A 12,029-nucleotide genomic window follows, 5' to 3' on the forward strand; every position below is an offset into this window, starting at 1 on the left:
CGGAAACCATTTTACATTTCTTCACTATCATTGACTATCATGTAGTTTACCAATCGCTCTGAGTCCTTTGACGAAGAGCTAACGCGCGCAACGTCAGCTTACAAATTTTTCACGGAGGCTAATTTACGTTATCAACTCAATTGATAAAACTAGATTGCCTTATCATGTAGTTTAGACATATTCAAATTCGACACAATAGTTGATGATAGTATTTGCCTTTGAACGAGCGGATGATAGTGAATGATGTTTTTGGGTCAGCAGTTTTGCTAAAAACGGGCTCAAACCGAAATGACAAGGGGTTTACTAGCTAAAATAGTCGTCAAAATTTCCCAGAATTTCTTATAGTTCACTGCCATCATCTCCTGGTAGGCCTCAGTATCTTCATCTCGCATCTTCTTATCTAAAATTTCAAATGCTACCGAAATTGCGGACCTAAACGCGCGCCATATTTGTTTACAATTATGCGATCTTATTGCGTGATTTTGTCAACTTTCATCAACTGTCATGAACCGTTTGAACGCAAAAACTATTGTCGACTGTCATGACCACCATGACCGTTGGAACAGGGCTTAACTCACCATCGAGGAATGAAATAAAGGTAATGTTGAGTTAAGTTTCGCAATGTAATACTGCAATTTATATTTTAGTGAACTATGACTGTGGCCCAGGAGAAAAATTATCTAGAATGTAACGGGTTTTCGGTTGTTTCCGTCTTCAGCTTCTCTGAGTATGTCCTAGTTTATTTTTAGAGTTGAAGCGTAGTTTTCTATTCTTCTCCGAAGGTTTTTGCAGATGCAATCCAAATTCTCCTTATGTTTACGTGGGGTCCATTGATAGGTAATTTACATTGTCCATTCTTATCTGTCATTTGTGAACCCCCGTGGAGACAAAATTACCACATGTAGACTGGCCGAATGAAGTAATTTGGTAGCCAAGAAAACAATAACCTGGTTCATAGAAGTGTCGCCCCTTTGAAGTTCGCATCTGAATCAATCGGCTGGTGTCTCAGTTCTCATCAAACAGAAGTGACTTTGTATCTGTTGATCAGCCTAGATCAGTTTACTAACAACAGAGCTACCATGGAGAGAATTTTTACTTACATAGCTGCGTTGTTCACTCGTCTGCTGTTTTGCCTCCATGCCATTGCCATGATTTACTGGCTGGTGACTTTGAAGCAAGACAGAATGTATTTTCTGTTTTTACTTCTTCTCGTGGCTCTCTTAGTGGAAACAATAATCACTGTGGGATTTCGAAAGGGACATGAATATAGTTGGTAAGTAAAAGAAAACGATCTCAAGCACAAGCCAGCCTAGTAGTACATAGACTGTTTAGTATGCATGTCAGCCGCATCACTAACATACGGCCCAACGAATTTGGGAATATGTTCGCTTCGCTGTATGAATTTTCTTTGCTTCAACAATTTTCCAAAACGAAGGTATAAGCAAATAGCGCTTAAATCATACTTTTTCTTTGCAAAACACATTTTTTAATGAAGTGTGGTTGCCTTGCTTTATCTCAATGCAGACTCGGGAATTCGAATTTCCGGCTTTTTATTCTGGTGGCTTATTTTCTGTCAAGAGAAAAGCTTTGTTAGTCAGCTTTACTAAACATTCATGAAAACTGAAAATCCGCTTTTTTATTAAAGATGGCATGGTCAAACATACCGAGCTTCGTTTACATTTTATCAAAAACGATTCAGAGTCGAAATAATTACGGAAAATAGCCTAGCACGTTCTTATAGAAAAGCTACAACTTTGTTGAGCTGTGAGCTGAATGTGAACGGTTTTTCTTACGCCCGAGTTGTATCCCCAGAGACTACCATTACAGGAAGTTTGCGAACAACTTGAAGTTTTTATGCGAACTTGTCTCAATCTCTTTTATGGATAAAAAGCTTAAATAAACATATACTACACCATCACAGAGTAAATTACAAATCATTAGAATTCATTGTTCGGTGACTTGGCAACCTGATGTACTGCAACGGCTCGATATTTCTATGACTACTGATGAGTAATCCCCTACTCAGTACCTTTGTTCGGATTTTAAAAAAAATAGGCTCTCTTCACTATACATGATCTAACCTTTGAGTTTAATAGTTCTGAGAAACATGCTCAAGTAATAAAAATATTTATCTATAGGCGGCTTTGTCATTTTGACAGGTGTAAAAGACGTCACTCTGTGTAAAATCAGTGGTAATACCTAAATATATTTGCGGCTGTGTCCAAATGCCCTGCAGCTGGGCACGGTCTAAATGGACAAAATGCCCGGCAGTCAGAATTTCCCCTGAAATATTCTTCCGAAACTTTCATGGGGTGCTAGATGTTTGTTTAGAGAAGTCAAGCGCTTCCAGAAATTATTTCAGTTTTTTTGTGACAAGTTTCCTGAGCTTGTGCATACGGTAACTATAAAATCGCTTGGTCACAGCGAAAAACTTAGCAATTTTACAGTATAAACAAGCTTGGAAAATTCATCCACTTAAAAATTCCAAAGAAATTTTTGAAATCGCTTGACATTTCTAAAGAGACATCTGATACTCTTAAGTAGTTTGAGAGAACCTTTCAATGCAAATTCTGTGAAATTTACTGAATGCCGGGCTTTACTTCATTTAAGACCATACCCGGCTGCCGGGCATTTAGGCACTACAAAAGATTCGAAGTCGCTGTTATAGTATTCATCTAATTTGCAAATTCAGGCAGACACCTGAAGTCTACAAGTAAGAAAACAAAACTATCAATAATGTTAAACTGAGATAGATCTAAGAAACAGCGAATGATCAACAGTCCGGCTGTATATCTTAGTCTAAGAGAGAATACTACTGTTAAATCTCGCTAGTCGCAAATTTGCCGCAAATTGTTAAATTGTAATTCAAAAGCTGAGTTCCGAAATGCCGCTGTAATTTTATTGCTTCTCTAAGGCAAGTTTATGTAAATTTCCGGCCCAAAGTAATCTACACACATTAAAAGGCTGTTCTGTTAGAATGTAATGGGCAGGGGGCTACACAGTTCTATAGAAACTGAGAGGCTAACTCTATGAATCACATATTTTTCCCGAAATAGTTTCGAGGAAAACCTATGAATATCGATTTCCTTTTCTCCACACTTTGAGTCCTGATAATTTCACCGAATTCCACGAGTGCTGCGAAACGAGGAAAAAATTAAACAGTCAACTCACACTTCTTACCGCAGTGCACCTTTAAAACAAAATATTCAGAATTTTCAAGGCGTCACTTTCATGACATACCATTTTCGTTATACATGTTATTACAAATTTAAATTGTGAAGCTAGGGAGAGCTTTCTGTGCGGGGATTGTATTCGGTCAAACAAACCACACAAGAACACAAAAAAAAAAAATTACCGAATGTGAGTGGTCTTTCATTCCAGGTGCCCTAAGGCCTATTGTACGTTTCAGCCGTAATTCTGGCTCATGACAGTTTTTAAGAATAGAGCCTTTCACGTAAAATAGTTTCATCGAGTGCATTAACGTGGGCTGTTACTTCAAAGATGTCTGACGTAGACTTTTTCATGAATTACCTTTCTTAGTCCGCCTCATTTCGTTGAAAGTCAGTCGATGTTCTGTTTCAGTCTGTATCAGCTGTGCGTTTTTCTATTTCGCGCAAAAATCTCGAGAAAAAGCGAGAAAAATACTCTGAATTCAGTTATTAAAGAATTTGGCGCTTGCATAGACGTCGTTCGTAAAATAGTCAGGGTGCTAAAAATTTTATTTTAAATGTTTCCATAGTTAAAAACTTTTCTGTTGTCGTGTCGTCTATCTGAGCTACCTTCTTTCACCTCTCCCTCCATGTTTTCGGTTTGAAAGAAAACTCTTGATACACAGGCGATACGTGACCTTTATGAATGAAGTTGAATAGTCCTCTTAATTTCATCAGTTTCCCAAACACCTAAATATAGACATTTAATTGTAGGCGAGTTATGATGGATGGTATTTCTCAGCTGTTATCTTTGCTTCCTCACATGAGCCTATACGTCTTCACTGGTTTCAGAACTAAACCTAAACAAATACATCTAGAAAATGGCTTCTGTCAGATGCCACTAACCATGCAGTTCACATTGCTGATTGTAGGTTTTGTCCAAGCATGTTTTTATACCTGATGACTATGATTCCCTGTGACTGGATTGCTAAAATAGAAGTGCTTGATTGCGTCGCTTCCAGTAACGATGCAAGTTCAACTTGCATCACAGCTGTCAACGAAACCGAGGAGATCTTTCAGGTTAGTGATTATTCATTGAAGATTAAGCGGAGCCATGAAAATGAGCAGTGAAGCGGCAAAAGGAATAAGAAGCATATGATGGCAATTTTGCTACGAAAAGTTGTTTTGTGATAGGTCGAGTTAGGTTTTAAATAAAGCGCAAGAACTCGACGGATTGCATCGCGCGGTTTCTCCAGTCGAAGCTCCATCTTTTTTATTCACAGCTTCGTTGCCTTCATTTTCATTCAGCGTTCAAAAAACATAAGCTATGCAGGCTATATTGTTAGCATATACCACAGAGGTAAATGGCGCTTTTTGCGGTTGGCTAGTTCGGAAGTGAATAGCGAGTACTATTCGCCTCCGAGCAGCCGACGAGACAAAATTGAGCGTCAAGAGTTTAATTTCCGACCATTTTTCGGTTTATTACATCCCTGGTGAGCCTCGCAATCTGATTGGCTCTCCTTTAATCACAAAATTTTGCTCAAAATCGCATCCTTTCCCAGCCAATGAAAAACCTTTACTATATCCAACAACCAATCAGATTTCAAGGAAAATGAAAGAACTTTGCAACTTTTTACCAACCAGCTTACTTCCGAATCAGTAAACTATTTCTACACACTAAAAATTCCTAAATGTGAGCGACTGAAATTTGCGATTTCAAAATGGATGTAATAATTGCACTTCGTGTCCTGCGCGAGGCGCTCGTTCGATTTTGAAATCACTAGTATGATTTCAGATCAAATTGCACTCCACCCGATTCAATTGCTGTTATATATTGAAAGTAGTAAACTAATTTATTAGTACAAATGATTAAAAGGGGTAAGTTTTTGAAGAAACTGTTGTGCTGAGTTGGTGGGGGAGTATAACAAGATACTTTGGTTTTATCGACTAAGTTGATGATGTAACTCGGCCACCGCAAGGAGCTAAAAAGCTGACGTTTCCAGCGTTAGCCCTTCGTTTATCGCATTGAATCATCAAATTAGTTAATAAAACCGAGTTATCTACTTTTTTTAGTATCTGTGTGGTATATACTAAAACAATTATTCACCCCAGTTTGGCATAGGGTAAAACATGGACTGGACCATTTTTTGGACCATTTTTTGGACCATTTTTTGAACCATTTTTTGGACCATTTTTGGACTATTTTTTGGACCATTTTTTGGACCATTTTATAGGGGGGAAGCATACCATTAGTACTCAGGGAGGGGTGGGATGCAGTCTACTAGTACTGAGGGAGGGGTGGGAGGCAGAGTGTTATTACTCAGGGAGGGGTGAGAGAAGGACTATTGCTAGGCAGTGAGGGGTGAGAGGTGGATGTAAGAGTAAACACTACTTGTTAATGGAGCTTTTACTCGATCGTACAAATTATCTTCATCGGTTTTTCGACTGACTTTTTGAATGTTCTTCATTTTTGTCGTCCTGCGAAAGCAAAACTGCCACGTGAACACTGGACTTTGATTTCTATTGAAAATATCGCGTTTAAGATCCTCTACTGTTGAGTTATGCCTGTGCCTTTTGAGTCGGTATGTGTACCATCAGTTGCTTCACGTTTCCCTTCGTGTATACATAGGCGGCCCAAGCTCACGTCTCGAGAAAAAGCCAAGGATGAATTCATGAACGCGTCACGCGTTGTGTGACTCGGTGTTAAGTTACGGGAGGAACCGTTGAAAATTTGAACACGTTATAGGGCATAGTATGGGGAACGAAATATGGTCGATTTATAACGATAAATATTTCGAAATCTGAATATTTTACACGTAAAATCAATAAAAATTTACTCATGCCCTGTGTATCCGTCGAAGTTTCTAGCGATTTCTGCTGTTTTAAGCTTGCTTTACCATCACTGTTATCCATGTCAAAAGACGAAGTCAAGGCTGCACACTCCGATTTCGACCTTGGTCCACGCGGAGGTGATTTGCGCCCCGAAAATCCTCCCGATCGGCATTTTTCTCAGCCACAATTTACGATCTAAGATCGCTGCACCCTGGGACATGTCTCAATACCAAAACTTCACGCGCATTTCGCTGGAAACGAGTGTTTTCTACCTGAATTTCCAAGTTTGCTTCTTTCTGGTTATGCTTTGAACACGAAGACTGGACACGGCCGCGAAAGAGACTTGGGTACGAGGTCAATTTTCTCTCTACCGCGAGTGGTACGGTCGATTAATGTGCAATACTTACCCAGAAGACTAGTGACATCAACTGGCAAAACATTGTAGTTTGATAGGCCATGCATGGAAGGGTAGATGCAATCGACGTTAGGACATCATGTGGACAATGGTATTTACATTGCGGTAGGTAAGACTTCACATACAACGTTCGCTTTAATTACAGTCAATTTCAGGTGGCGAAATATTTCACCTCTCCATGAATTTCACAAGAAATCTACGTGTAGGAAAAAATAATATTCGTATCGGATTCCGACGTCAAACTTGCGAAAAGTTATGATACCTAAATATTTATCCTAGGTTCGCACTAGGAAATTTGTTCTCTATTAATATAAGCTTTTCACCCGTGATTTTATCAGTAAAGTTCCCAAAATGAAATATTAGGATTTTCATCTTGAAACTTTGCTTTGAACAGTACTTCTACGTTTTGCCGACGGAAAATATCGGTAAGCAACAGTAGTCACTGTACTTCCACTTAGCGGGTTACGTAGGTTTTTACACAAGAAGTGATTGGCAGCGGCCCGGGCAAATTGGAAAGCAAACGTACGGGAGTCGCGAGGAATGCCTGGTCGCTATTTCCGGTGCGGGTGATTAACTCCTTTGTTTGCGAAACAGATAAAATCGATATTTGCGCTTTCCCATCTTTCCCATATTACAAGTAAAGCAGTGCTTTTGCTCGATACGCGAATATGGATTCCTCTTCGAAATCGTTTGCTGATTATTTTATATAGTAAAGGTATAGACGTTAAAATTGCAAGAGCGCTCGTGAATTCTATATACTGCTAAATTAAGGGCTAAGGACCGGAAATTTCGTGATCTCGTCTGATAAGATGAATGACAAAAGGAAGATCAATAAATTTAGTAATTACATACTGTATACACGAAGGGAAACGTGAAGCAACTGATGGTACACATACCGACTCAAAAGGCACAGGCATAACTCAACAGTAGAGGATCTTAAACGCGATATTTTCAATAGAAATCAAAGTCCAGTGTTCACGTGGCAGTTTTGCTTTCGCAGGACGACAAAAATGAAGAACATTCAAAAAGTCAGTCGAAAAACCGATGAAGATAATTTGTACGATCGAGTAAAAGCTCCATTAACAAGTAGTGTTTACTCTTACATCCACCTCTCACCCCTCACTGCCTAGCAATAGTCCTTCTCTCACCCCTCCCTGAGTAATAACACTCTGCCTCCCACCCCTCCCTCAGTACTAGTAGACTGCATCCCACCCCTCCCTGAGTACTAATGGTATGCTTCCCCCCTATAAAATGGTCCAAAAAATAGTCCAAAAAATGGTCCAAAAAATAGTCCAAAAAATGGTCCAAAAAATGGTCCAAAAAATGGTCCAAAAAATGGTCCAAAAAATGGTCCAGTCCATATTTTACCCTATGCCCCTCAGTTTCGGTGAAAGTGGTGGATATATCTAATCTTGTAAAAATATACAAATCAGCAAGCAACACAAAGCGCACGTACTTGACATGATTACCCTTAGAAATCGTGCACCACGGCCATACGTGACATGATTACCCTTAGAAATTGTGCACCACGGCCATACGTGACATGATTACCCTTAGAAATCGTGCACCACGGCCATACGTGACATGATTACCCGCAACCTTGACTGTTCTTGACATGATCATTGTATGATCTGCAGCCTGATGACGTCCCAAGCGCTGATTTCGAAAATTCACTGTACGTTTTCGGTTAATCAGTAAAGAGATAGTGAGTTGAATGTATGATAATCTATAATATTTGACAAATTTGAGATAACAAAAAGACTTAAAATAGACTTGAGTGAGAAATGGGTGTCATTGTAAACCTCAAAATACTCTATTGATACTAAGTTCATAGCAAAATTAGTTCCCATATCCTTACCTTCCCTGACTCCTACTCACCTCCAGTGAGCAAGGATCCTTAATCAAAGATCACTAACTGCAGCTGCTTGGTGATTTCAGTTGAGACTGTGATTGTGTTTTGAACTGGATACGTAGAGAAATCACGTGTTCTTTAGAAAGTTCTTCAATGAGCACCTTTTTCAGTCGCTATAAGTTACCATGCAATAAGATTTTGTATAAACTTTTGTTTTAGTTTTTACAAGGAATAAACATCACCGACGACGAAAGACTACTGTACACCATGGAGCAAGCTCTGGTTCTCATCTTAGTCATTGGCAGATGGCTTCTTCCAAAAGGGGGAATATCACGTGATCAGTTATCCCAACTGTTGCTTATCTACATCGGTACAGCAGCGGACATTATGGAATTCACTGAGATCATCAAAGAGGATGACATCAGAAAAACTAACCCAAAAATGCTTCAGAATCACCACTTTGTCAATGCGGTTATTTTGTTTTGGAGTGTTAGTCTCTTCCAGTTCCCTTTGACCATTTATGCGATGGAAAGATCAGCACAAAGACTCGAAAAAGAGAAGGCTGAGCTGGAAGAGCGGCTCAGAAAAGTTAAAGAAGAGAAAGATTTTAGAAGAAGGAGAAATCAAGTGGCGCCCTCACCGGCTTTGTATATTTATAAAAAGGATCAAAGTCGAGAATACAAAGAAAAAGAAGAAATTCGGGTTAGATATATTCAGACTAAATCTGGACTAGAGATCAAACCTGTAATGACGTCAGTAACAAGCATGGATGAAGAGGAAGCTGCTACGCATGCTTCCCGAGGAAGATGTAATCGATGTTGGAAAAGGTTTACCCAAGGTGTCGACAATTTTGCAGGCAAAATGAAAGATTACACTGAGCTTGTAAGTTTACTTATACCGATGCTTATGCAAGATGGCCCTTTTCTTGTTATTCGTCTCATAGTCATTGCCTATTATCAAATTTACCATGATACTTTGTACTTTCTGACTGTCAAGAATGCCTTGGTTGTTATGCTTCAAGTCTACCGCATCTTCGTTTTGTATTACAAGCCACCAGAAGAGGACATCGATGATTTTTTTCCAGACAGCGATGGTTCTCACAGGCTTAACAATGTACAGACCGCCATTAAATCCGTACAGCACACTCGTTTAGCCCTAAGCCTAGTTTCCAGGCTCCAGCAGCAGGCAAAATGGCGCCGAAAGAGGAGCCTCAACTCTGGTCGTTTTAAAATAAAGCGTCCCTCGCATGATCCCAAAGATACGGACAGTAAGAAAGATGACATGCCTTGACGTCATACTTTGCCACTCAATTTTCCATTTTTAATAAGATATCTAATAAAATACTGAGACTGAAGAGTCTCAGTATAGACATTCCCTTTCTACCCACTGGATTCCAACAAAGGATTATTTCTTTCTCTGATTTTGATTTCGATTTCAGGTTTACTTCTACAATTGGATTCAAATTCAAGGGGCGATACTTAGGACCTGGGACCCATAGAAAGCCTGGTGTCAAAAAAACTGACCGTTTTCGACCAGCATCAGTTTTTTTTTTTTTTCGTAAATATATAAATCTGTGGTGCAACCGGTTGATCTGCTTATATTGGATTTTGTAAGTTGGAGTTAGTCTGCAATGTGTAACTCCATTTCTTGGCCGCTCACGCAAAGTTTACAAATAGCTGCCGCCATGGTAATTATTTAAAAAAATATCATCATTTTAGTCAAGAATACCTTCTTCGTAGCTCTTAATTTTAGAAATTCGTTTGCTCTCGCTATTGGGCGAGCTTTCTGAAAGATGATTCAACAATCGATGTCTCTCTCGTAGAAGTGGACACTCCAGTTAACTCGAAACTGCCTTAGTTACTGTTATATCAAAACATTGCATTTCAACCCTATTAAAGCTTGTTGAGTTTGTATTAGTACAACAACAACAAATTTCTTTTCCTTAACAATTAACATACTTTTGGAACAATCCCCGCAAAACAGCGAAGCTAATCGAGAATACGAACCCTTTTAAATGGCGCCTCTGTGACATAACACCGCTGGTAAACTATGGCGTTCAACATTCATGTTTGCGTTTGTTTTGAGTCATGAGCTTGGGCTGCCTGTGGTTAGAGAGTAGTGTCACTAACGCGTGGGGATTAATCTTTCGACTCGGCGCTGCTGAGTAATAGTTATATATTTTATGCTCGCAGCGTTTATGATATCAGAAGAAAACGGGAGGAACATCATGAGCTATCACCTTGAAGGTAAGCTGTCAGTATTTAGGAAAATGATGACAAGAATACACAAGTAGCAGCTTGAATCACGACCTTGATTACTTGAATAGATTTCGGAACAAGTCAACGCTTCATAAACTGTTCATAAACCTACGGCAAGACTGTGATTTCGCAAAATTTCCTTCTCGTGCTTTAACAGATCCCACAAAAAAAAAAAAGTTAGTAGATAAAAGCACCTCGTATACATTGAACTTGAAGGTTCGTAATGTTGTTAAGAAAGAGAAATTAAATCTTGCCGTTTGCTGTTCGCATAAGCGTGATCCATCACTCTCACGCAACGTGCTAAGAAGCAAAGGCTGGGCGATGATGTCATAGAAGAATACGGATCTTTTATCAACAAATTTATTTAGCCTATGTGCAGACGTGTAAACACTCGGACCCAAGCGTGGCGCCCACCCATGTCATCCATGGGAACGAAAGTTTTTTTAAAAATTAGCAATCCTTATTGATCATAGAAATTACTTCAAAAATGTTCAAAGCCAAAGCGAAACCACGAGGCGCCACTTTCTTTCAACGTTGCGTACTAAGAACCAGCTTTCTTTTTCAGAGGATTTTTCATTCGCTTTTTCTTCCATCTCCAATAGTTCTTCTTCAAAAATTTCTCCAAATATAACGATGTTGAAATTCGGAAACTCGTCACTGACCATATTTCAAAAGTTTGAGGAGAATTATATTTAAATTTAACAATATGGGATCTTGTAGAGATATAATCCTTAGGGAAGCTACATTGCTTATAATATTCCACAGTTTTACAATGTGAACAAAATATTAAGCTTGAAAAGTATTGGTCTTAAGCGCCGGCAGGACAATAACTTAGCAGCCTGACCGCAGCGGCAACATGAATGATTGTTAAAGATAACATGGTACAGTCGAACCTGTATTCTGCGGCACCGTATTAAGCGATCACCCTGGATTGAGCAATCGGTTGTCAAAGTCGCAAATTTTCCCCCTAAATCACTGCGATTTTCACCTCCATCGAGCGGTAGTGGTCACCTTTGAGTGAGTCCTAACGGCCTGTTTGTATGGTCTTCTACCTGTATTCAACGGTTACTTAAAGTGGAACCGCTCACAGAAAATTAATAGTAATCTTTCAAGTAAATTTAACCCATGTTCCCCTACCGAGATCAATGTCAAAAGTATTTGTAGGTGAGTTATTGTGCTAATACGAAGTCATGAGCAAAAACGAAGTACATGTTCGTTTCTACTCTATTATGCGGGTAAAAAATGCTAACTTGGGCCTTTATTACGAGCACAACATCGGGGGAGCTCGGATTTCGTAATCGGAAATCTACCCGAGATGACCTCCTTTCGACGGATTTCGGAGTACGCTTTCCGTTTCATTTGCGGTTTGTATTTTTGGTGGTTTCGGCGAGATAACTTCATGTCACGCCACAAGCAAGCTCGACGATTCGCCACAACATCGAAATATTTCGTGTAATGCTAAGCAATTTAATCTTCAGATAGAGCGTCTGATGTTCTGCAAAGTTATTCGACATAACGCTACA

The 12,029-nt window shown here is 39.3% G+C and overlaps 2 protein-coding genes across 8 annotated transcripts in view; both read left to right on the plus strand.

Moving 5' to 3' along the window:
- Window positions 1-321: 321 nt before the first annotated feature.
- Window positions 322-10,180, plus strand: LOC113677051 (transmembrane protein 26). Of its 2 annotated transcripts, XM_089184368.1 has the most exons (6): window positions 322-598; window positions 783-1,273; window positions 4,082-4,229; window positions 8,468-9,130; window positions 9,245-9,515; window positions 9,687-9,970. In XM_089184368.1, the coding sequence occupies exons 2-6, from the start codon at window positions 1,080-1,082 to the stop codon at window positions 9,728-9,730; spliced, it is 1,320 nt and encodes a 439-aa protein (XP_089040494.1). In that variant the 5' UTR covers window positions 322-598; window positions 783-1,079; the 3' UTR covers window positions 9,731-9,970. The 2 variants fall into 2 exon arrangements, with proteins under 2 accessions (XP_089040494.1, XP_089040493.1); XM_089184367.1 differs by having other exon boundaries at window positions 8,468-9,515; window positions 9,687-10,180.
- Window positions 10,181-10,342: 162 nt separating this feature from the next.
- Window positions 10,343-12,029, plus strand: part of LOC113677042 (BAI1-associated protein 3) — a 35,285-nt gene continuing 33,598 nt past the window's right edge. For 3 of the 6 annotated variants that reach the window (XM_089184355.1, XM_089184359.1, XM_089184363.1), the window contains exon 1: window positions 10,366-10,494. The gene's annotated coding sequence lies outside the window, so the exon portion shown is untranslated. Of the gene's footprint in view, window positions 10,495-12,029 lie in introns of all 6 variants that reach the window. The other 3 variants (XM_089184356.1, XM_089184360.1, XM_089184362.1) reach the window with 2 other exon arrangements.

The sequence above is a fragment of the Pocillopora damicornis genome, chromosome 10 (genome assembly GCF_964200805.1).
Source record: "Pocillopora damicornis chromosome 10, jaPocDami1.2, whole genome shotgun sequence".
Classification (NCBI taxonomy): Eukaryota; Metazoa; Cnidaria; class Anthozoa; order Scleractinia; family Pocilloporidae; genus Pocillopora; species Pocillopora damicornis.

Coding starts and splice junctions, on each gene's coding strand:
- LOC113677051 (XM_089184367.1), top strand. CDS start 1,080: ATGGAGAGAATTTTTACTTACATAGCTGCGTTGTTCACTCGTCTGCTG. Junction 1,274..4,081: donor AAGGGACATGAATATAGTTG/GTAAGTAAAAGA, acceptor TGCTGATTGTAG/GTTTTGTCCAAGCATGTTTT. Junction 4,230..8,467: donor AAACCGAGGAGATCTTTCAG/GTTAGTGATTAT, acceptor CTTTTGTTTTAG/TTTTTACAAGGAATAAACAT.